We start from the raw sequence: 25,991 nt of genomic DNA on the forward strand, positions 1-25,991 counted from the left end.
ACATTTAAAAAAAAAAAAAAAAAGGAACTTGCCAAAGTTCATACCTCAGGGAAGTGGCACAGCTGTGCTAAAAACAGGCAATGTAAGCCCAGGTGCTGGCAGTCTTTACTGTTGGGCTATAAAGGATCTCACATCAAAATCAAGTTCTGGGGAACACTTACAGCATAGTGATTGGAATGGTTGTCACTTTGGGCTTGTTTTTAACAGACATTGGAATCATTTTTATTTTGAAGGATCTAATTTAAATAGAACCTTTTTAGATTGAAATGAATCATTAAATTGCATCATCTAGTGTATTCCCTTTGGCACTGGCCATCTCTCTGCATGAAGGGTGGGGAACATCTCCCAGTTTCAGCTACGTGAACTGGATTGTTCTGCTTTTATTGGCAAAATAAATGATTTCAATAGTTAGGCTATATTTTGTCTTTTTTTTAATTTTAATTTTCATTTTTAACGTTTATTCACTTCTGAGAGACAGAGCATGAGTGGGGAAGGGGCAGAAAGAGAGAGAGACACAGAGTCTGAAGCAGGCCCCAGGCTCTGAGCTGTCAGCACAGAGCCCGACGCGGGGCTTGAACTCATGAACTGCGAGATCATGACCTGAGCCTAAGTCAGACACTCAACTGACTGAGCCACCAGGCACCCCTATGCTATGTTTTGTCTTAACTTTGCTATAACATTATAGACTAGGAAAGAAAGCTGATTCCAGCTTAACATGTTCAGGAGTCCAGGACGGCCCCAAACTAAGCAATTTTATTTTGCTTTTAAACTTTTTTAAAAGACTTCGTTTGTTTTTACATAAATATTTCAGTTTACTCTAAAAGATACAGGAAATAACCACAATACCATTGTCATACATGTAAAGAAAAAAAACGTTATTATCAAATATCTAGTAAATATTCAAAATTCCATTGTCTCAAATGTCATATATAGATATTTTAGGTTAGTTTGTTTGCATCAGGATCCAAATGAGGACCTTACATTGTTGTTAATTGCTATCACTTAAGTATCTTTTAGTCTGTATATATCCCCTCTATCAATTTTCCTTTACTTTTTGTGATTTGTATGTTTAAATTATTCTAGAGTCTGACAGAGTAAGATATTGCTGACAATAACCATGTGGTATGGTTTAACCTGTTTCTCTTTTATGTAAATTGGTAGTTAGAATTCAAGCATGACCAGATTTAGGTGTGAGGGGTTTTTTTGGCAAGATTTCTTCATAGGTGATATGGTTATCCCTTCAGATACTACATAGTATCTGGTTGTCTCAGGCTTAAATTTGAAAGAGGAGCTTTTCACTGGATTCTGGTACATGTAGTAGGTTACAGTGATTACTATTAAGTACTCAGCCACTTTCATATGGGTAGAGTTTTTTTTCTTAAATTTTCTTAGATTAAGAAGGGCCTCTAGTTATAGACTCATTTCTAAATAATATGGCTCACTCAACAAATACGTGCATCCAGGTATGTTTAAGAATGTTAGGTAAGGGCATCTGGGTGGCTTAGTTAAGTGCTGATCAGACTCTTAATTGCAGCTCAGGTCATGATCTCAGTTTGTGAGATTGAGCGCCATGTTGGGCTCTATGCAGACAACTCAGAGCCATCATGGGATTCTCTCTCTCTCTCTCCCTCTCTTTCTCTGCCCTTCCCCTTCGCAAGCCCTCTCTCAAAATAAACAAACATTAAAAAAAAAAAAAAAAAGGCACCTGGGTGGCTCAGTTAAGCATCCGACTCTTGACTTTGGCTCAGGTCACGATCTCGGTTTGCAAGTTGGAGCCCCACTTCAGGTTCTGTGCCAACAGCACAGATCCTGCTTGGGATTCTTTCTGTCCCTCCCCCAGTCACATGCTCTCTTTCTCTCAAATAAACATTGAAAAACAAAATGAAACAAAATAATATTAAGTAAGCTTTGGGGAGGTAGCAATCTAAAACACCGTAAGCTCTCTCACAAACTTGTTAGGACAGTTTGGCTAACAGAAAAGGGCCCTGCCTGTAACTTAAAAGCTTTGGATTTTAGTGTAGAGTCTACATACAAATTGGATAGAGATCTGTTCTGACTTGTCCACTGTGTGGCATTTCTATTTTTGCTTATTAGGGATCAAACCTTTCCCTATTCTTCAGAGCACCCTGAAAAGATAGAGCTCATGACTACCTGATTTGAGGGAACTGAGCTTGATGGTCTACTCATCACCAGCTTACGCTGGGAAGAGTGTTTTGTGCTTAACTGTTGTATGCTGGCTGATCCCCATATCAGACCTTTAAATCCTTGAAGGAACTAATTATTTAGTAACCTGGATTAATCAGACGCTACACACACACAAAAAAAGAAACCAACACTAGACACAAGATATCAAGAACTAGCTAGAGGGACCAGACAGGCAGACCAAATGACTACTATTGAAAGAATGAATGAAAGAATGTCACACTATATCCTCAAGTATAAAATTGCATTGCATTGATAGAATAACAACAAGCTGCTGTGTGAAGAGTAGTTTGAGATTAAAATTCTTGTAAATAAATGAAAACAATATAGACAAAACAGAATAGACAAAATCTGAACATATTACTGGGTATTCCATTATATATGGATATTCCAAAATTTGTTAATGTATCTGCTAATGGATATATGAGTTTCCAGGATATTGCTGTATAAAGCTGCTTCATGGGTAAGTATTTGGAAAATAGTTGAAAGTTTCCTATAAATTAAATATGTTCTTACTCTGCAACCCACCAATTTCATTAGTATTTACTCAAGATAAATTAAGAGATATTCGAAAGTGGTTTATACCATTTTACATTCCTGCCAGTCATGTATGGGAATCTAGTTGCCCCACATTCTCACTAACACTCATTTTTGCCCTTTCATTATAATCATTCTAGGGGACGTGTAATTTCTGTAGGACACAAGAGTGGATTGAATATTTACTGACCAGAATGAGGGTAGTCATTGGTACTGTACTCCTGGTATTTCTGACTCTCAAGGGCATGTTAGGATTGTACATCTTAGCCTCCTTGTGGCTGGCTATAGTCATGTGACCAGTTAATCATTGAACTGTAACAAATGCTGTGTGTCACTTCTAGGCAGAGCATTTCATTGCCCCTCCAGAGTTTTCTTTGCCCTTTCATGGGGATCAGTAGCACCAAGACAGCTTTTCTCATAACCTGGGTCCCAGAATGAGAATAATACAGAGGCCCACCCCACCCCCAGCCAAGCCATGATTAACATGTAACCATAAGTGAAAAGTAAATCTTCAGACCCTAAGATTTTTGAGTTAACACAATGACCAAGACAACATGACCTGTTAGAAGCCAGAGGTGCCAGCTAAGCTACTTCTGGATTCCAGACCCACAGAAACTATGATAAGGAATGTTGTTTTAATTACTAAACTTTGGGGTAATTTGTTATGCAGCAAAAGATGACTAATACAGATAGGGTAACCCTAAGTGTCAGTTCGTCAGGACAAACCAAGTTTTATTGTTTGTTCCAGAGTGATTATGAATACCATTCACTTTTCCTCTTTTAAAGTGGTCAAGTTTAGGAAAGATTACCTTATTCATAGACTCAATTAAGATCTCTAATGACCTAACCCTGACACTTTGTTTCTGAAAATATTCTTTCCCTACCATACCCAAGAATTTAACTCAATACCATTTTTTTCCTTGAGAAAATACAGGGGTTTTTTTTGTTTTGTTCTGTTTTGTTTTTTAAATCTCTGGTGAATTGCCATAGATGAGAAACGATACCGGTAGAAAGCATAGCAATCCCATGAACATTTTGCCTGGAAATGGTCTCCAAAAAACTTGTAACTAGAACTCTACTAGACACTAGGAAAAATTTTTGAGGTGCCCTTCCCTTCTCACATATATCTGTTCTTCATTCTGTTTGTGTGAAGATCGTGAACTATATTATATTGCTCAAATGCTTTAGTTAGAATTTGCCTGATTGGTTATTAAGAAATCACAGTAAAAGTTGCATGAGTTTTTGAGCTTGGTTATCTATTAAGAAATCACAGTAAAAGTTGCATGAGTTTTTGAGCTTGTTTGCAACCACCACTAAACTATATAGACTACACATTTTAATTTTGGTCCCAGATATTTATTTACCAAAAATTCACACAAACACATCTTAACAAATCTATAAGTCCTTATAAAATACTTATAAAATATAATACTTATAAAAGTACTTCAGTTTTCTAGAGAATACCCCTGACTCACTTTTTTTCACTTTTTATTTTAAATTTATTGTACACTGACAAGTTCTAGAGTTCTTGTGTACTCTTCACTTACCTTTACCTTAAAGATACATCTTCTATAGCCACAATAAGTTATCAAAACCAGGAAATTGATACTGGTGCAATAATATAAATTTATAGATCTTACTCAGATCTCATCAGTTTTTACATGAAGTCATTTTAGACAAATCTAGTTCTGACATTTTATACATGTATAGATGGGTGTAACTGTATATTTAAAGGTTCCATCACAGGGCACCTGGGTGGCTCGGTTGAGCATCCAACTTCCACTTAGGTCATGATCTTGCAGTTGGTGGGTTTGAGCCCCACAACGTGCTCGGTGCTGACAGCTCAGAGCCTAGAGCCTGCTTTAGATTCTGTGTCTCCCTCTCTCTCTGCCCCTCCCCCACTCACTCTGTCTCTCTCTCTCTCAAAAATAAACATTAAAAAAAGATATTTCAATGTTCTATCACAAAAAAATTGCTTCATGCTATCCACTTCATAGTCACACCCTTTCACTAACCCTAACTCCTGACAATCGCTAATAAGTTCTCCATGAATATAATTTTGTCATTTCAAGAAAGTTATATCAGTGGAAACATACAGTATGTAACTTTTTGAGATTTATGTGTTTTTTTCCCCATAGCATGATAACCTTGAGATCCACCTAAGTCATTGCATATATTGATAGTTTCATTCTTTCTATTACTGAGGAGTAGTCAGTTTTCTATTAACCCATCAATGGGCTTTGAGGTTGTTTCTAGTTTTTGCCTATAAGGCAAAAAAAAAAAAAAAAAATCATACAGGTTATTGTGTGAACACAAGTCTTCATTTCTCTAGGATACATACACAGCACAATTCTGGGTTATATTGTGTGTGTGTGTTTTACTTTATAAGAAACTGCTAAACAGGTTTCCAGAGTGGCTGTACCATTTTGCATTCCTGAGAGACCCAATTGTTCAGTGTTCTTGCCAGTACTTGTTATTGTCAGTATTTTTTTCTTTTAGTAATTCTAATAGATGTGTAGGAGTATCATCATGGCTTTCTTTTGCATTTCCCTAATAGCTGATGATTTAATCTTTCATGTGCTTATTTACCATCCGGTATATTCATGAAGTGTCTGTTTAAATTTTTTGTCTGTTTTCTAGTTGGATTGTTTCTAATGTTGAGTTTAGAATTTTTTTTTTTTTAATGTTTATTTTTGAGAGAAAAAGATCGAGCATGAGCAGGGAGGGGCAAAGAGAGAGGGAAACACAGAATCCAAAGCAGGCCCCAGGCTCCGAGCTGTCAACACAGAGCCTGATGCAGGGCTTGAACCTACGAACTGTGAGATCATGATCTGAGCCAAAGTCGGATGCTTAACCGACTGAGCCACCCAGGCACCCCTAGAATTCTTAATATGAGCACTAGTCCTTTGTCAGATATGTGAATTTCAGAATATTTTTATCCCAGTCTGTGACTCATATTTTCGTTAAGAGAGTGTTTCTCGGAGAAAAAGTCTTTAATTTTGATGAAGTCTATCTGATTTATCAGTTTTTTATTTTATGGGTCATGTTTCTAGGGTTAAACAACTCTAAAGGAACATAATTTATTACTTTTACTCAGATACTTTCCATTATTCTTTACAAGCCTGATTTTCCGCTTTTCTGTTATTTCCTTTCTGTATGAAGAATTTACTATAAGAATTCTTATAGATCAGATCTTCTGGTGACAACTTCTCTTTGTTTTCCTTCATCCAAGAAAGTCTATTTCACTTTTACTCTGGGAGATCTTTTCACAGGATATCGAATTCTGGTTGGCAGTTCTTCTAGCACTTGAAAATATCTTGCCACTTCGTTCTGGCCTCTATGGTTTCTGATAACAAGTCTGCTGTTGAGGCATGGAAGCCCCAATCATAAAACACATATCTTGTCCAGCCTCCTTCATGTCCACATGGTTTCAGGTCCTGTGGGTTCCCTTTTCATTTCTGCCATCTGGAGGTCTCCTTTTCTTCCTTAATAACCAGTTTTTGTTTTCCTGTTTGTTTTTAATGGGGGGGACAAAAAGCATTTTACCAGCCTTTCCATTTGGAACAGGGATGGCAACAGTTCCCACATCTCTTGAGTCTGTGTCCAAAAAGAAAAGTGCTGTTAGCATTTTTCATACATTATTATTTCACTTCTCATACACACTTTGTGAGGTAAATGGTATCGTCTACATTTTATAGATAAGTTACTGATTTCAAGAGAGTTACCGTAAGTTAGATAGCAGCCTTAAACTCAAGGCTCTGTGTTACTTTCTACTACTTTTTCTGCTTCACTATGTGTTTATTTACTGCAGTATTTACTTTCAATTTATACTATATCCTTTTGCTCTTTGAAAACCAAGTCTGGACACTATTTTAAAGAGAACAAATGTGCAACCTAACTGAATTTCATCTAAAAATTCTGAATGATTATTGTTGCGTGGTGCATATTTCTTTTAGAGCTTCTTTTCATTTTCATAAGAACTGTATGTTAACTAAAATTTAAATTAAACAAAATAAAACATGGTGGCCCCATGGGGGTTCAGTCACTTAAGTGTCTGACTTCGGCTCAGGTCATGATCTCACCGCTTGTGGGTTCCAGCCCTGTGTGGGGCTCTGTGCTGGCAGCTCAGAGCCTGGAACAGACTGCTTTGAGTTCTGTGTTTCCTTCTCTCTCTGCCCCTACCCCACTTGCACTCTGTCTGTCTCTGTCTCTCTCTCATATACACAAAAATAAACATTAAAAAAAATTTTTTTTTTTCAAAACATGGATATCATTCTTTTAATTTTTTTTTTTTTTTTTTTTTTTTTAATTTACTTTTGAGACAGAGAGAGACAGAGCATGAGCAGGGGAGGGGCAGAGAGAGAGGGAGATGCACAATCCTAACCCGACTCCAGGCTCTGAGCTGTCAGCACAGAGCCCAACGAGGAGTTCAAACTCACGGACTGTGAGATCATGACCTGAGCTGAAGTCAGACACTTAAAGACTGAGCCACCCCGGCGCCCCAACATGGATTTCATTCTTAAAGGCAACTAGGAGCACCTGGGCGGCTCAGTTGGAAGCATCCGACTTGGGCTCAGGTTTTGATCTCATCGTTCATGGGTTAAGCCCCACATAGGACTCCATGCTGATGGTGTAGAGCCTGCTTGGGATTCTCTTTCTCCCTCTTTCTATCCCTCACTGCTCATACTTTCTGTCTCTCCAAAATAAATAAGGTTTAAAAAAAAAAACTAAAGGCAACTAATTTCTGGGAAATAATGAATTATGTACTGAGCCTGTTTAACTGTAGCACCTTTTAGACTCTCCTCCCAGAACTTCCTCATGCTTAGGAGCATTAGACTTCAAATTAACAACAATTTTCTGAATGGCAGATACCATTCCAGGCTAAAGGCGGACTTTTTGACAAAATACAGAAATAGTGCTAATCCTCCACAGTCCATCCGCTCCCTCCCAACATGGCTGGCACCACATACTATACTCACTCCTTTGCTATTTGCAAGTTTATTTAACAGCCTACCCAACTGTCGCCTTCTGTGGAAAGTATTTTCCTCATTGTATTGTGGAATGCATTTGAAGCAACTTCTTTTAACCAATAAAAACATTTAGCTCTATTTTGGGGAACTTTAATATTCCTCTGTAGTTCATGTAGGATAGAATGTCTTGAACATAAGCAAGTTATTTTTTTCTTTCTGTTCTTTATGCCAGACTTTAAAGAAAGGATCTGTTAGCATCTAATTCTTTGGCTGCTCCTACTGCAGTGAGTAGCAGTTTGAGATCAAATTCCCAGTGACAGCACTGTTGGGAAAGTCTGCATATTTTTAGGATGACTGACATCACTCCTGGTGCTGTTGGATGACACCCTGTTTTCTGGAAAGTTATGACTTTGGCTGTTACTTAAAACACTTAAATCTTCACAGTCTCACCAAAGTTTGTGTTTTGTTTTTTCAAATGAACTTCAGAATTGTTATTGTACAAAATCAAAAATGCCACATCCTGAACTCTACAAACACTGGTAAGGTTGAAGTACAGCGCAACAAACAGATCAAAAGCACACAAAAATTTCTCTTGCATTGGTTCTGAAAACCCTAGGCCTCTGTAAGAGGTCCAAATACCCAGAGAATCATACAGATTAATTTAAAAGAGTTTGTAGTTGATTTTTTCAACCCCCCATCAATTTTTTTGACTTTTGAAGAAATTACAGATTTTATCTAACTTAATTTTAGAAGTTAATTTTTAAGATGATGATAATGATTTCTGACTTCATGTAGGTTGAAAATGCAATTATGTCATTTGTATGAATTTGTGCAAACATTTAGTATAGGAGCAGTGATACAGAGAAAAGGTGTAGGTTCCCAGGTTAGCATACAAAAGACTACTAAACCATAATTTAGTAACACTGCTTTTATGGAAAAGCTATCCAACAACCCTTGCCAGTTCCAGGCAGCAGAGACAGGCACTACCCCAAATTTACTACATTTTTCCCAACTTTGGGGTGGGTGATCCGAGGGTACAGATTGTTATCTTCTTTAATATCAAAGGCTCATCTCTATTCCTAGTGAGTTGCATGTATGAAAGGTAGCAGGGAGACATGGGAAAAGCTCCAGATGAAAGTAACAATGTATGCAAAACTGGGTGGTTAAAGCACCACTGGGAGGCACCCCTGAACTGGGAGGAATGGGGGGCATCAAAAGGGAGGAGTGGGTGGGACCCAGTACTCAGTGAAGTAAGCAGTGAGAAGGACTTGCTAATAGGAGAAGGAAGAAAAGGGCAGCAGTACGAGAACATCATACACATTACATGAATCCTGCGTATCAGGGGACTTGTCTGTGTACATAGTTATAGTTGGTAATCAACAAGTGGGTCCTCCAGCATCTGGGTTACTGCAGTGATTCTGGGAAGTGTCCACCAGTCCTATCCTCAGGGTTTTGCTGCACACTGGGCTGTTTTCAACTTTGTAGACACTCTAACCAGGGCATTCACTTCCCTGCCACAGGCCTCAGGTTTAGGTTCCTGTATGGTCCCATTAGCTCAACAGTCTTCCTGCCTAGTTGGTTTCCAAAAAAACTTCCCTTGTTCTTCCTCTTCTGAGGGTCCTCCCTTCTCACACACCTTTCCCTTCTAACCATGGACCCTCTAGCCCTCTACCCCTTTACTGAGAGGCCACCCTAAAATTCGCCCACACGCTGCCCAGACTTTTGCACTCTGTATACTTTTTAACCATGCCTCTTCTCCATTTTCTTCTTGCTCCTTGTCCTCTTCCTAATTTGAGGGAGTCTTCTTGCACCTCCTGACCCTGTGCCTTATTACTTATAACTCTTGACTCCCTTCTCTTCCCACCCTGGACAGCCTTCTCCCATGTCTCCTACCCCACCATTTCCTGACTTTCATCTGTCTGGTCAGTGAGCTGATAATGTTCTTTCTCCTTCCACTTCTTAATCCTTTCCTTCTCCCCATCCCCACTGGAAGCCTCTATCTACCTCCTCCCCCCATTTCCTTCCTGTCTGTAACCTGCATCTTTCTCCCACTTTCAATCCTACTCTCTGCTTTACAGTCCCCATTACAGATCCTTCCCTCTTCCTGACCCAAGGACCTCCACCCACCCCATTCCTTTTCTTTTTTCTCAAAGCCCTTCACCTGAGACAGAGTCCCCTTCTTCTCCTCTGTACCCTATTTTCGTTTTCTGTGATCTTGACTCTAGGCTAAAACCCCTCCTCACCATTCTTAACTCTTAGGAGTCCCACACCTCTTCCCAACCCTGACTTTCATTCCTCATCTTCTTTCTCCCATCCATATTTACCAGGGACTCTTTTTTTTTTTTTTAATGTTTATTCAGTTTTTAAAGAGGTGGGGGTGGGGGGCAGGATCCGAAGTGGTCTCCATGCTGTAGCACAGAGCCCCACACGGGACTCGAACTCATGAACAACAAGATCATGACCTAAGCCAAAGTCAGACATTCAACCAACTGAGCCACCCAGGCCCCTTCCTAGGGATTCTTAAAACCGTTTACATATGAAAATAACCAAATGCTGTGATAGAGATCCTAAGGCCTTCAAGCATGCTTCTCTCTATTCCTGAACACTCCTTCTGCCCTTTCCCCACATCTAGTCATGCCTGGCTTCTTTCTGTTCAGATTTTAGGCTAAACGTCACCTCAGAGAATACCTCCCTGCCCACCCAATGTAAAAGTTTCCCAAATCCCCCCCCCCAACCTACCATTTTTGTTTTCTAAATAATATTTAACACTGAAGTCTTGATTGATGTGTTTTCTGTTCATCTAGCATTGGTGCTGCATGAAAGAGGTTGTCATTTAGAATGGTGTCTAATACAAAAGAGCTCAGTCAAAATTTGCAGAATAAGTCAGTGATTTCTGGGTGCCACTATGCTAAGTGATCACTTTGTGTTATTTCATTTAATCCTTACAATAGGCCTGATTTAGGTAAGTACTTTATTATTGCTATTTGACGTTAACTGAAGTGCAGAAAGGATAAGTGAATTTGCCTAATGTCTCAGAACAGTTGGCATATCTAGGAATTTACCCTACATCTTATCAAGTCACAGCCCATGTTCCTCGTATATTCTCTGGGAGCCATTTATAGGAAAGGGGCACTTAGGAATGTAGAGAAAAAGAAAGGATATGGATCTGAATGCAAGGTGGGTCCAGTTGGGGTTGGAGCTCCACTCCTAGAGCAGGGAGTGCAGGGATGTGCAGTACAGGACACAAGACCCTAAGTGAAGATGAAAATAAGAGCTAAAACTTACAAGTACTTACTTGGTGTCAGGCAATGTTTCAATATATTGAAACCTCACCCAAGAGTGATAGATAATGTTTTCTACGTAAGGAGACTGGGCTGAGAGATGCCAGTTATCTTTTCCAGAGTCATACAGTCATACAGGAGAGCTGGGATATGATTCCAGGCCATATGACTCCAGAGCAAGTACTCTAATTGCCAGCAAGAAATTCAACAGATTTACGAGAGTAGTGTACTCTGTGTTGGGCACTAACTCCTGCTTCCTGGACTTTGTTTTCTTCATGGAATGACCTCAGGTAATGTTACACTTCTCCCTCCTGGCCTACTCCTCACTACTCTCCATGGAGAAGGTGATGGATGACATTCATTCATGCATGTCACTGCACTACCACTGGGGAAACCACCCTTTTTATCTTTTGTTCCCCTGTGATCCTCATGAGGCAACAATTCTGCACTGGTGCATCTGCTCTACAGACTCAAACTTCTTCCTTGAGTGGATGTCCCAGGCTTAGACTGGTGAAGCATGAGAGGGGCAGAAATGGAGAGGAAGCCCTCCTAATCTCAAGTAAAACACTATTTTTTCCAATCAGCTTTATTAGCAATAAAACTGACATTTTGATCTAAAAAAAATTTCCTTCATGCACTGCTGGTAGGAGGAAGCCTACCAGATCAGAAAGCATGGCCAAAGTGCTGATTGCTTCCACTCCTGGACAGCCTTCTCCAACCATAGGATTCTCAGTGAAAGCAAGGCAAAGAGGGATTTTTCTCAAAATGATAAGATTTGCATAAAAAATACAAAGCTAAGTCCAACCTCTCACCCACCTTCAGCCTCCCAAAACCCATCCTTTAAAGGCTGAAATGTGAACAAAGGAAGCTGAGAAGTAATACCTGAAACTCATTAGAAATGCAGATTCTCGGGGCTCCTGGGTGGCTCAGTGGGTTAAGCGGCCGACTTCAGCTCAGGTCATGATCTCGCGGTCCATGAGTTCGAGCCCCGCATCGGGCTCTGTGCTGACAGCTCAGAGCCTGGAGCCTGTTTCGGATTCTGTGTCTCCCTCTCTCTCTCTGACCCTCCCCTGTTCATGCTCTGTCTCTGTCTCAAAAATAAATAAACGTTAAGAAAAAAAAAAATTTTAAAAAGAAATGCAAATTCTCTGGCCCTGCCTAACACCTGTATCAAACTCTGAGGCCAGGGCCCAACAACCCCTCCTAGTGATCTATACACACAGTTTGAAAACCACTGCCCTAGCACACATCCCTGACCTTGGCCAATTAAGGACCCAAAACATTCTGTCCCATAGCCTTGTAAACCTCTAAAAGCACTAACATCTCAGCTTCCAAACTACTTGTCTCAGATGGCTTCTTGCACCCACAAGTAGTGCCTACGTCCTTTATTTGGATGATAGGCACCAGTTTGGTCATTGAAAAATTTGGCCCTGTATTTATCTAAAGATTTCATAGGGTTTCCAGACTGGGCCAGGGCCCTTGCTCTTTATCATACACAGCTTCAAGGCCACAGACTAAGGGCTGGGAGAAGGCAGAGGGAGTACCCCATTTATATGAAGTATGTGCATGTCTGCCTCAGATCCTGTCTTCAAAACTGCTCAAAAGGCACATTTTGCACATTAACTGTGTACTTAATGCTACTGAATTGAATAAATTTTATGTATACCATAGAAAAAAAGAGGCAGACATCCTATATATACAAAGCCTGTCCAAAGGCCTTGTCTTTAAGGCCTGGCATTTTGTACTTTACTATCTCCTAACAGCAGGCATTGGAAATACTGGTTTCCATGACAGTGTATCTCTTTAAGATAAAGGATCATTCCTTTCATCAGTTCATATTTCTTTCTGTTGAACATATACTATGTGGAAGACCCTGGGTCAGCAATGGAAATCCAATGATGAAGGAGATATGGTCCCTGTTCTCAGGGAACTTAGTCTGGTGAGGCAGAAGAAAACCAAGTAAACAGAATAATTACTAATTGTGCTAAGGCTAAAGGAAAACAAGCTAGGTGCAGATACAAAATAGCACAGGGGCACCTGAGTGGCTCAGTCGGTTAAGCAACAGACTTGATTGCATCTCAGGTCTTAATCTCCTGGTTCATGAGTTCGAGCCCTGCGTCCAGCTCAGTATGGAGCCTGCTTGGGATTCTCTTTCCCTCTCTTTCTGCCCTACCCACCACTCACGTTCTCTTCCTCCCTCAGAAAAAAAAAAATTTTTTTTTCTTTTCAGAAAAAATACCAATAGCACATTTCACAGACATGAGTGGAAGACCTTCTTGAGGAGACGCTAAAACAAAATCCAGTAAAGCAAAGTTAGTAGGGAAGAGTGCTCCAGGTGGGTACCACCTGGGCAAAGACCCAGAGGTGGGAAAGATGGGCACAAGCATCAGGTAAACATGAGTGACTTAATAGTGAAGGACAATTTCAACTTTTTTTTTAGTTTGATTTATTTCCTTAGCACGGGCAGAGGAGGGGCAGAGCCAGAGGGAGAGAATCCTAAGCAGGCTCCAAGATCCCTAGCTGGCTTCATGCTGAGCCTGATGCAGGACTCTCAGAGCAGTGAGATCATGACCCGGGTTGGGTGCTTAACCGACTGAGCCACCCAGGCACCTCAGAGCAGTTTCAACTTTTAATCACCTGTATTTGCTTCTGATATACTTTACAGTCTGATGAAGAGCTGCTGTTCACCTGTATGATTTGTTTTTATGTGCTTGTCTTTTCTTCAAAGAAGCTACTCCATAACCTGATGGATAGTGTGTGTTGAGACCCTGGTTTCCAACTCAGGAAGGGCAAAATCTCCAGGTATAAAGTGACCATGGTGGTGTGGTAGCCTGTTTTAACCAGCTGCCACTGGAGTCGTGCAGTCTGGGTTCAAATTCTGGCTTATCCCTCTCATTAACTATATGACTTTGGGCATCTCTCCATACCCACCCACTCACCCCACCCCCACCCCCCCACCCCACCCCACCCCCCGTGTGTAAAAGCAGACTGTTTTGAGGTTCCAATGAGATAATACATCCTAAAGACTTAGAATAGTACCTGACTCCAGAGAAGAACTCAGTATTAACCATTTAATTATAATGTAAAAAAGAAACAATGGATCCCATCACTTCTCTATTGCTTAGTTAGGCTAAAATAAATTGTTCTATAAACGTTTTAAGTGTGAGAATAAGTGGACCACCTCAGAGCATTCAAAAGAGCACTAAGACCTTTCTACAGATGACTATCATAATAGTTTGAATAATAGTTGTGTGATCAAGCTGCCATGCAAAGAACCAAGTGGTCAGGAATTGAACAGTGCTCACTAATAGGGAAGAACATCTGAAGCATTTGCTATTTCTAGGGAAAAGTTATTTTGTGCCAAGCATGCTAGTTGCCTATCTGAAACCCACTTGCCCCCTTTTATTTAGCTAATAAACTGATTTTCTTTGGGGCACTAACATACCCAGGGAAAAGACCTCCCCATACTCCTTTGCAGGTAGAAGTAGCAATATGAACCATTTCTGGCCAGTTAAATGCAAGCAAAAATTACTGGGTGAAATCTGCCTCTTGTTTTTGGTTTTTCTCCCCTTTTCCTATCAAAATGGGTATGTGATGTCAATATGCAGCAGCCATCTTCAAGACCATGAGGATGAAGACTACCTACAAAGGAAGGCTGAACAAAAGACTGAAGGGACACTACACCTGGACTTACTCTGTCTGGACTTATTGTTAAATGAGAAAAGTTGCTAGACAAAACTGCTAATGTAAAAAAAAAAAAAAAAAAATGGCTATTGGGTTGGATCTTCTTGCCATTCAAATCCCTCTGAACTTAGTATAAATGGGAATAACATTGAAAAATGGACCAAGAAGACATTCTTCAAATTGAAATGCTTTTATTAGAATACTAATAATGGAAGATAGAAGAAAACCATACACATGGAAAAAGGAAAATACTCAAATGCTATTACAGATTAGGCAAATTAGAGAAAATTTCTTCAGTGTATGCAAAATGTAAACATTTGCCCTGGGATTCCTCACAGATGGCACAGTCCACAGAGACTTATTTGGAATAAGAATCTATCAAGTAGTCTACAGTATAGCCTCTAAAATGTTTCCAACATTAAACTTAAAGCTCCTAGCACACCCAAAATTTTCTATGCAAAAAACTAAATGGCTCCCAATCAAAGCAACTTGAACTATCAACTGCTACATGTGAAAGCAGGCACTGAAGCAAACCAGTCTTTCAACACTGAGCTTCCATACACTACTATGCTAATTGTATTTACATTTACCTTGACAGAGATTACAAAAATATACAGTGTATAACCCCATGGTGAGTCCAGTGTGGAAAATTATAGAGTTCTTGTTCATCAAATGCTTCAGAGAAAGACATCAAGTCAGTCACATGAACTTAGGGAAATAGGACTAAGAAGAGGCCCTTTTCTCCTCAGAAAATGGGGACTCATAAACTTCCATGGGTGGACAGGTACAAACCAGGTGCTGATCTCCATAGATGTCATCAATCCGGGCAATGGTTGGCCAGAATTTGCTCTCTGGTTTCACAAAGGGCTGCAAGGGACAAAAGATGGAAATGTTCTGGGTATTCTGAAACATTTCTCTTGCAGAAAGAGATTGCAATGATATCCCTACAGGCTAAGATGCCACTAAACCACAAATGCTCAAAAGCATAAGAAGGTAAAACCCACACTCCTATTTTTACTGCATCATTAGTTACAGTAGCCAAAATATGGAAGCAATCCAAGTGTCCATCAGTAGATGAAAGAAGATATGTATGTATGTGCGTGTGTGTGTGTATACACACATGTGTGCACATACTCACATAGGAATATTGCCCAGCTATGAAAAAGAGTGAGATCTTGCCATTTACAACAACATAGATGGACCTAGAGGATATTGTGCTAAGTAGAAAGACAAATGCCATATGATTTCACTTACGTGTGGTATCAGAAAACAAAACAAAAGCAGAAACAGACCCATAAATACAGAAAACTGATGGTTGCCAGAGGGGGACAGGCAGAATGGGCAAAATGGGTGAAGAGGAGTGGGGGGGAACAGGCTTCCAGATATGGAATGAGTAAGTCAAGGGTATAAAAGGTACAGCATAGGGAATATAGTCAATACTATCGTAATAGCATTTTTCCAGTGACAGATGGTGGCTATGCTTGTGGTGAGCATAGCATAATGTATAGACTTTTCAGATCACTATGTGGTACACCTGAAACTAATACTACATTGTGTGCCAACTATACACCAGTCCAACAAAAAAGCTAAGTCACCCCTTCATTACTGTCCCCCCCAAATCCAACTTTTGACCCTTGTCCCCACACTGCCAGAGAGACTGCAGAGCACCTTTTCGTGTAAGAATCAGAAAGGAAGAAAAATTGCATTTGGGGATATCTCCCTTTGGATGATAGTAGAAAATACCTTAACCCATTTGACAGCGACTCCTATTTGGTCTTTCTCCACTGTACTCCCTGTGGATTCTCAGGCCTGTGGCTGACACTCTAACCTCAGAGCTCTGAAAGCCAATTCCTGTGCTCTGCGTCACTTGTCATGACCCATTTAAGAAAGTGTCCCACATATGGTAACTGTAATGACACTGCAAAGGTAGGAGTCCCATCAGATAGGTGATGGCCCCTCATACGCACATGGACGCTGTACCAGCTGGCACACTCGGCTTCAGAGGACAACTTACAAGTGGGAATGCCGCCACCTCTCTGGAATATGGCCGATCCCAGTGGGAGGATGTGACGCAGGTCAGGGAATGTGGAGACATCTGAGACACACAGATGGGAAAGGGATCAGAGCAGAACACTGCCTTCTGCTGTGCTTTGCTTCAACCAGTGAGCTGACAGAAGCCCAGGTATGGGGCTGCTGGTTGGTTTTATTTCAATTTGAGGGGGAAAAAAATTGATGGGAAATTTATTCTGAAATATTTCAAATGTCAGAAAGTCATGGTAATATATTAAGCACATCTACCACCCAATATAAGCCAACATTTTATCATATTTGCTTAACCCTTTAAAATAAACATCAGGGGCACCTGTGTGGCTCATTCACACAGGGGACACAAAAGTGTCCAACTCTTGATTTCGGCTCAGATCTCACAGTTCATGAGATTGAACTCTGTGCTGACGGCACGGAACCTGCTTGGAATTCTCTCTGCCTCTCCCCCACTTGCATGTGTATGCATGCCCTCTCAAATATTTTTTTTTTAAATAAATAAAATAAACATTGAAGAGACAATTGAAACTGCCTTTATAACTCCTCCAGCTCATCTCTTACCCTATTCCCAGTGATAACCACTGTCCTGAATTTTGTATTCACCATGCTCATTGTGATTTTATACTATTACGGCATATATGTATAAACAGCATATTAGCATAGTTGGGCACATTTTAAAATCTTTTATCATTTTACGAGTATTATTCTCCACTTGCTTTTATAGCTCTGTATTATGTCCTTTAAATGTCTATTGCCATTTTTAAAATTAGCCTAAATCCTTATAATCTCTTTTCAGTATCCACAGAAAAGAGAAATAACAATGAGCAAGATGCCTTCTCCTGCCAGCCATTGGCCCCTGTGGTGCACCTTCAGGTGCGCACTTTTGGAACTTGCCTGAGATTCCCCAGGCATCTCAGACTTGTTCTCTGGCTCAAGGCCATAGTAGCACAGCCACAGCCTTCACAATATTCCCAATTCATGATCTCCCCCTGGTCCCCCAACCTAGATTAATGTCTGGAGCTAACAAAAGACTTACAGCTCAGAAGCAAATATACAATAAACATGTTTCAGATTTTCTCCAAAATAGGCCACAAGCATTAAAAAACATTCAGGCCAAGTACCAATCAGTTGTTCTAAGCAATAATTGCTCTAGTAGAAGAACTTGTCTTTATCCAGAGTTTGTGAGGTAAATAATCTCACTAGAGTGCATTAAATAGAGACACAAGAATAAAACTACCCCAACTAGATAAGAGCTCTTCAGCCCCTGCTCCCTCCCTTGGTAACCAGTTGGACGCATGTGGGAGGTATACCTCTCACAGTGACAAAACAATTACACAAACAAAACATATCTCAAAACATCCACATTATACTTAACTGCTACTGTGTTGTTCAAGATTCAAACCTGCAAGTAATGAATTTATCATCCTTTCAGAAGAATGGTCTTATTCTAGGCAAGAATAAATATCTTCTGGTGGGAGTTCAGGAGTTGCTGGTACACTGTACATACGCACTCTTATACTCTATGGAACATTTTGGATCAAGTACCAATGCCTACGCACCTTCAGTGGATTGACCCTGGGGTCAATGCGGCCCTCCTCAATGTCAGCAATCTCCTGCCGAATGCTGATCATGGCATCACAGAATCTATCCAGCTCTTTCTTGTCTTCTGACTCAGTGGGCTCAACCATGAGAGTTCCTGCCACCGGCCAGGACATGGTAGGGGCATGAAATCCTGCAAAGGAGATAGGGGAACTTGTGTCACTAACTTTGACCTCCCTGATTTGTAATTTTTTAAAATGTCTATTATTGAGAGAGAGAGACAGGGTGCGAGCAGGGAAGGGGCAGCGGAAGAGGGAGATACAGAATCTGAAGCAGGTTCGAGGCTCCAAGCTGTCAGCACAGAGCCCAATGCAGGGCTTGAACTCACAGACCATGAGATCATGACCTGAGCCAAAGTCAGACGTTTAACCTACTGAGCAACCCAGGCACCCCTGACCTCCCTGATTTGGAAGAAATTATTTATATATATATATATATATATATATATATATATATATTCATCTCAGCAAGAAGAACTTAGGAAATAAACTAACACCCAAGAAGAAACAATCAGTTAAGCAAGTTTTAGAGAGTATCCATAATAAATATGCAACCATACAAATGTATGTAAATTTTTATTTGTTAAATTGGGTAAGCAATAAAAAAATAAAAGGGCAAGTTACATAATGACATCCCATTTTTATGAAAATGATAGTGTTTACATATTTTTTAATATTTTACTTTTTTATTTAATGTTTATTTTTGAGATATAAAGCATGAGCAGGGGAGGGGGAGGGGACAGAGGATCCAAAGCAGGTTCCACACTGATAGTCCTAACACTAGTGAGCTCGATTCAGGGCTCAAACTCACAAACCATGAAATCATAACCTGAGCTGAATTCAGACGCTTAACCAACTCAGCCACCCAGGCACCGAAAGTGTTTATATTTTGAGGGAAGACACCTTGAAAAATAAGTACTAAAATATTAACAGGGCTTATTGCTAATATGAAGTTGAGATTCTTTGATTTTTTATTAGAATCATCCTATAATGCTTATTTATTACTTACAATAAGAGAAATTAAAATATTATAGCCTATCAAAAGTTAAAGTGATAGCAACCATAAAGAAGCCTACTAACCCCATTTTACAGATGAGGAAACTGAGGTTTGGCAGTACATGGAAACCCTTTGTCTTTATTCAGAACATAGGCTGAAGGTGTTTCTGTTTACAAAAGTTTTCATATGTAAGATGAATCACCAAGACATACTCAAGAGAGATTTTCTGGACAAAAGCCAAAAACCTTTTCCCATTTCTGGCTCTTTTTCTGTGAAACTGTAAAAGATGAAGACATTTAAATGGTTCCCCAATTCTGATTTGCATAATTACATGGAGTGCTTTAGGGTCATGCCTGCATGCTTTAAGGGATTATCTCCTCAACATGTTACAAACATTTTCAAATGGTAAGTTGAAAGGACTATAAAGTGAACACCCCTATATCTTTCACCTACATTCAACAATGATGTTCTCTTTGCTTAATCACATCTGTTCATTCATTCATCCATCTTATTTTTGATGCAATTCTAAGAATGCTTCAGTCATCAGTATACTTCTCCCTTAAATACTTCAGGATGCATATCATTAACTAGAATTCAGGATCTGTTTACATGTATTTGTGATAAAATTTACATACAGTAAAATGCACAAATCTTAAGTTTATCACTAAGTTTTGACAAATACATAGAATAGTGTCACTCAAATCAGAAAGGGATTTTAAAAGCTAATCTCTACCTACCAACCTCAATTTCATGGGTGAGCAAATTCAGCCCAACATACACTGTTGTAGTGGTTCTCATAACCAGAACCATCAGAGTTATCTTGGGAACACAGATTCTTTGGTCCTGACCCTGATTCAGGAAGCCCAAGGTAAGTCTCAAAAACATGAGTCTTAAAACTCTCCCAGGTGACTCATTACTCGCTAAGTCTGGATGCCTCTGCCCAAAGGCATTATGCCCCACATTTGGCTGTTTAAAGATACTGATTACTAGGCCCCTCCCCTGGAGATTTTAATTAAGTACATGTGATTAAGACCCAGAATCTGTTATTCTCGATTGCTGTTTTTTTGCTTAGCCATTCATTCATTCATCCATCCATTCTCTCACTTATTAGACACATACGTTTTGAGGTACTAAGTGCTAGCCACCTGTACAATTCTAGGCTTAGGGCAAGTGTGGCATTCACTCTATCAAACATCAAAATAACCTCCTAGCCAGTGCTCTCCCTCCCTGCAAATGCTGCTACTGCAGTCAGATATGTGATACAGACAACACATCCCAGAAGTGAAGGTATATCCTGCCTGAATCTGCCATCAGCCAGGAGGCCTAGTTAGGTTACAGGAGCAACCAAGAGATTTTGGAGAGGTGATTGCTAATTTCATTAATGAAAACTTTCTCTGGCTTTCCCATTTATAATCAGTATAACTCTCCATAATAAGATCATGCATTCAAGAGAGGAATGAATCACACATGTGGGATTCCCAATATGATGCAGTAGTAAAACTATTAAATTACTGAAGCTTTCACTTTCCTTACTAAAAGAAGTTATTCCAGTTATTAAAATTCAGATAGGACTCCACATCCATTGAAAGGCAAACTTCTCACCATCTCTGCCTTTCTAAGAATTGAGGGGTCATTGATATTATTAATGTCACTAAAAATAGGTATTTCAATAAGGTCTGTGCTTAGTGAACATCCACTAATTCATTAAAGGCCTGTCTTTCAAGTCTTCCAAGAAAATACAGTCTTTATGGAACTAGCATGTGCCTATTCCTTCATCTATGGAAGCAGCTATAGAAGCTGTAGAAGCTGAAACAGCTATAAAGCTCAAATGCCATTCATCTCTAACACTTCAGCAGTTTACCTGCTGAACTTCCCTTCATCATCACACCAACTCACCTCTTCATGGACTCCTTTCTTTACCAGAAATGAGATAGGAATAAGAATTTAATAGAAACATAGGCAATACAACTCAACACCAAAAATCCCCAAATCCAATTAAAAATGAGCCGAAGACATGAAGAGACATTTCTCCAAAGAAGACATGCAAATGGCCAACAGACACATGAAAGGATGCTTAACATAACTCAGAGAAATACAAATCAAAACTACAAGAGGGGTGCCTGGGTGGCTCAGTTGTTTAAGTGTCCAGACTCTTGGTTTCAGCTCAGGTCATGATCCCACAGGTTCATGGAATCGATCCCCACTTCAGGCTCTGCACTGACAGCACAGAACTTGCTTGAGATTCTCTCCCTCTCTCTCTCTTTCCCTCTGCAGCTAATGCTCATGCACACACACTCTCTCTCTCTCTCAAAATAGATATACTTAAAAAACAAAACAAAACTGCACAATATTAACAAACACCTGTCAGAATGACATAAATCAAAGGCACAAGAAACAAGTGTTCGAGAGGATGTGGATAAAAAGGAATCCTCTTGCACTGATGGTAGCTGATGGTGGTAATGCAAAATAGGGCAGTCACTCTGATAACAGTATGGAGGTTCTTCAAAAAGTTAAAAATAGAGGGGCGCCTGGGTGGCTCAGTCGGTTAAGCGTCCAACTTCAGCTCAGGTCATGATCTCACGGTCCGTGAGTTCGAGCCCCGTGTCGAGCTCTGTGCTGACAGCTCAGAGCCTGGAGCCTGTTTCGGATTCTGTGTCTCCCTCTCTCTCTGACCCTCCCCCATTCATTCTCTCTGTCTCAAAAATAAACATTAAAAAAATTTTTTTTAAAAAAAAGTTAAAAATAGAACTACTCTATCCCTATGATCCAGCAATTGCACTACTAGGTATTTACCCAAAGAATACAAAAATACTGACGCAAAGAGATACATGCACCCCGATGTTTATAGCAGCAATATCAACAATGGCCAAATTATGGCAAGAGCCCAAAGGTCTACCAACTGATAAATGGATGAAGAAGATGGCATATATATTATATACACATATACATGCACAGTGGAATATCAGCCATAAAAATAGTGAAATCTTGCCATTTGCAATAACATGGATGAAACTAAAGAGTATAATGCTAAGCAAAATAAATTAGAGAAAGACAAATACCATATGATTTCACTCATAGGTGGAACTTGAGAAATGAACACAAATGAACAAAGGGGGGAAAAAAGAGAAAGGCAAAGAAACAGACTCTTAACTAGAGAGAACAAAGTAATGGATACCAGAAGGGAGATGGGTGGGGGGGATGAGTGAAATGGGTCATGGGGATTAAAGAGTACATTTATCATGATGGACATTGAGTATGTATGTAAGTGTTGAATCACTATATTGTACACCTGAAACAAATATAAATTAAAATTTAAAACTTAATTAAAATGAAAAAAAAAGAAAGAAACTAGGGAACAAAAACCATTTTCTTTGGGATTTTAAATTCTTTTAACTATAAAGACTTTTCTTGAATGCCAGTGGATTCAAGATGCTGATTTAATATCTTTTGAAGGGTAGTACCAATGCAGTCATAGGGCATGTTTTTTCTCTATCACTTTGAAGTTTACCCAGAATCCTGTGCTCACCATTTATCCTACGGATCAGTTTATTGTGGTGCCTGCATGTTTGTTTTGTGCCTTGAGGAAGTCGCCCATAGCTAGCATGAATGTCAAAAACCTTAGATGCCCTATGAGGGTTTTTTCCCAGAGGATCACTCACCATAATCCTGAAGCCTCTTGGCCACATCCACAGCCTCAATATTTGCAGACTTTTTGAAAGGTCTTGTGTCCAAAATAAATTCATGAGCCACATAACCTGTGGGAAATTGTTTCAGTTCAAGATTACCATCAGCTTGTTTTGCCCAAGCAAATGTACAAATCAGCTTTGTAATGCGTATCAACAAGGCCCAAGATGCCATGGTAACTTGGAAGTTTATAGGTGGCAACAAAGACCTCATTTACTTTTATTAATAACTATAATTATAGGGGCACCAGGGTGGCTTAGTCTGTTCAGCGTCCAACTTCAGCTCAGGTCATGATCTCACCATTTGTGAGTTTGAGCCCCACATTGGGCACTGTGCTGCCTACTTGGGATTCTGTCTCCCTTTCTCTGCCCCTCCCCTGCACACACACTCTCTCTCTCTCAACCTCTCTTTCAAAATAAATAAACTTAAAAAATTATTTAAAAAATAATTATAAAATATAAAAGTGATTATAAAAATAAAATTTTAACATGTCAAGCCAATGTGTTCAGTCCTTAGTGCACAACACACACAAGGCAAGAGGCTGATGGGAGGTGGAACTTTGGTGCCAGTGCATTGCTGGAACATTTGACTGAGATTCCTGGGGATGAGATTCTTTCAACTCTGATGATATAAAATCTATTTGCAATAGTTAAACATGTCATCACACAGGCCTGACCCTTTTATACAAAATATCTCTAGAGCCAAAGGTCCATTGATACCATTCTCCATAACTCTGCCCCAGCATCAAATAACTGTTTCATCTGTGTGAATGTAATTATATACGGAACATGTATCTCTAAGGCACATACATAATTGTATGAGATTCTTCAGAGGGGCTTTTGAGGGTTTGGTTTCAGGCTTCAGGCTGATTATTAGAAATCGGGGCTGTCAAACAGCACACCACAGGTGGCAAGAAGATGAAACCAAAGTCTGTGGGAGTCAGTTCACTTTGCTCTAGTTTGTAAGCTGGTTTCCTCTCTAGGCCCAGGTCACAATCTCCCCAGCACAACCTGTTTGACCCATCAGCAGGAATAAACCATCAATGAAGTCAGCATTTTCATTAATATAGAACAACAGTTCTGGGGGCTTCCCAAATTCTGTGGCCCCAAATCTGATGAATTTCCTTCTAGGAAAGTATCTGTAGATGAGACAATAATGTATTACTTCCTAACCTACTTTCCTCTCAGCAAACAAGGAATCTACTTACAGATACATGGAGCAGATAATTCCTCAAGCCTGAGAAGAGTTGCTCCAGTCACTAAACAGCTTCTGAAATCATCCATAACTGCTCTGCTTCTTATGTAATGAATAAATAAGAAAGGACTGATTTTGTGAGAAAATAAAGTATGAGAGCCTCAAGCTTTAAATATACTGTCACTGAATATTATAAAATATTCTAACAATGATGGAAATTAAATTTGTGAGGAGTGTGATTCAAAAGTGGGAAGTTATATTCATAGCTAGGTAAAGTCAGGGGCAAAAAGTGCTTAAAAGGAATGCCCAGTTGGAATGTTCAGGGGTAAGGGTGGGGTGGGGGTGGGGAGGCAGTGGAGATCATTTAAGTGCAGGAATCCTAAATACCCAATTATCCCCACCCCATTTTGGGAGCCCAGCCTCAACCTTTGACCTTTCTTCTCTGAGCCTCTGGCACCCACCCGGCGCTGTGACAGTGACACAAGAAAGAAGGCTAATGAAGTTCACTGCTCTAAAGGGCACTCGGTGGGCAGGAGACGAAGAGGGGAGGGACACATCATGGAGGAAAAGGAAAGTCACTCTTGCTGGCAGGCAGAGGGCTGTCTTCCAAGAAGTTCAGTAACAGCTGAAAGGCCCCATCACGCGGAGCCCAGCCCAGCACTAACACAAAGACTACATCTGCAGTGTCCCCACCACAACCAGGCGGTTTGGGAAGAGCTCCATTTCTGAAATGAGGTTCAGATGTTATTTTCTAAGTCCATATTCTAATGTGTTCAAATGGAAACGGTAGAATTTTAGCATATCTCTCTGAGCTCTGAAAGGGATGAAATTGAAACTTGGTGGCTGTTGGAGGCTAAATCCCAAGATGTTCATCTGTGTTTGTAGTTTTTAAGGAGAAGAGGTACACAAACCTTCTGTGGTATGTGGTAAGGGCAATCTGAAGTAGAAATTGTATACACTGATCAGCACAAGGTTTAATTTTCACTGAGTAGGTATTTCTCCTGGGCCTAACCATGGCTATAGCTGAGAGTCTGAAAAGATACCAAGTCAAAGGAACAGGGAGAAGAGGGAGGGGGTGACAGAAAAACAAAATAAAAGTGGCGTGGCTCTAAATTTGGAACACCTTTCCTCCAACTCCTATCCTCAGAATGACTACCTAGAGATATGTGGAACTCACTAGCTAATTACTCTTTAAGGCTTAGGTGAGCAATCAATGCTTAGTCAATCTTTTCAGTTGCAATCCAGAGACCATAACTAATAGAATCAAAACTGAATGTTTCCATGGGAATGAGGTCGGGTAGGCAGAGCCTCTGGCCTCAGGAGGGTCACTTCCTTGCCTGGGACATGAAAGACCATTCCATGAAGTCCATGTCTGCCCGTAAAGGCCACTGGGAAACCAACTCATAACAGAAATTTCCAGGCAGCATTAGGTTTGTCTGAGGTCATAAGGGGATAGGCACTGAAAAAATTAAAACATAAATGAAACATTGGGATAGTAACAAAGTTGCCGCCTCCACTAAAAGGAACTCCATTTTCATCAGTGAGTTTAGCCTCCCACATGAGTAGACAGCTGTGAATTTTTTAAATTCCTCCTTTAAAAATGTACTATCTTGGGGCGCCTGTGTGGCTCAGTCGTTTAAGCATCGGACTTTGGCTCAGGCCATGATCTCACAGTCTGTGAGTTCAAGCCCCACGTCAGGGTCTGTGCTAACAGCTCAGAGCCTGGAGGCTGCTTCGGGTTTTGTGTCTCCTCCTCTCTCTCTGTCCCTCCCATGCTCATGCTCTTGTCTCTCAATAATAA

The 25,991-nt window shown here is 40.1% G+C and overlaps 1 protein-coding gene across 2 annotated transcripts in view; it reads right to left on the reverse strand.

Moving 5' to 3' along the window:
* Positions 1–13,977: 13,977 nt before the first annotated feature.
* The window catches only part of GLDC (glycine decarboxylase), a 98,808-nt gene continuing 86,794 nt past the window's right edge, over positions 13,978–25,991 (reverse strand). For both annotated transcript variants that reach the window (XM_042913543.1, XM_042913542.1), the window contains 4 exons: positions 22,972–23,067; positions 18,277–18,449; positions 16,689–16,769; positions 13,978–15,541 (listed from right to left, as the gene is read on the reverse strand). In XM_042913543.1, the coding sequence (XP_042769477.1) occupies positions 15,398–15,541; positions 16,689–16,769; positions 18,277–18,449; positions 22,972–23,067 (494 nt within the window). In that variant the 3' untranslated portion in view covers positions 13,978–15,397. The remainder of the gene's footprint in view (positions 15,542–16,688; positions 16,770–18,276; positions 18,450–22,971; positions 23,068–25,991) is intronic.

This window comes from Panthera leo, chromosome D4, assembly GCF_018350215.1.
Source record: "Panthera leo isolate Ple1 chromosome D4, P.leo_Ple1_pat1.1, whole genome shotgun sequence".
NCBI lineage: Eukaryota > Metazoa > Chordata > Mammalia > Carnivora > Felidae > Panthera > Panthera leo.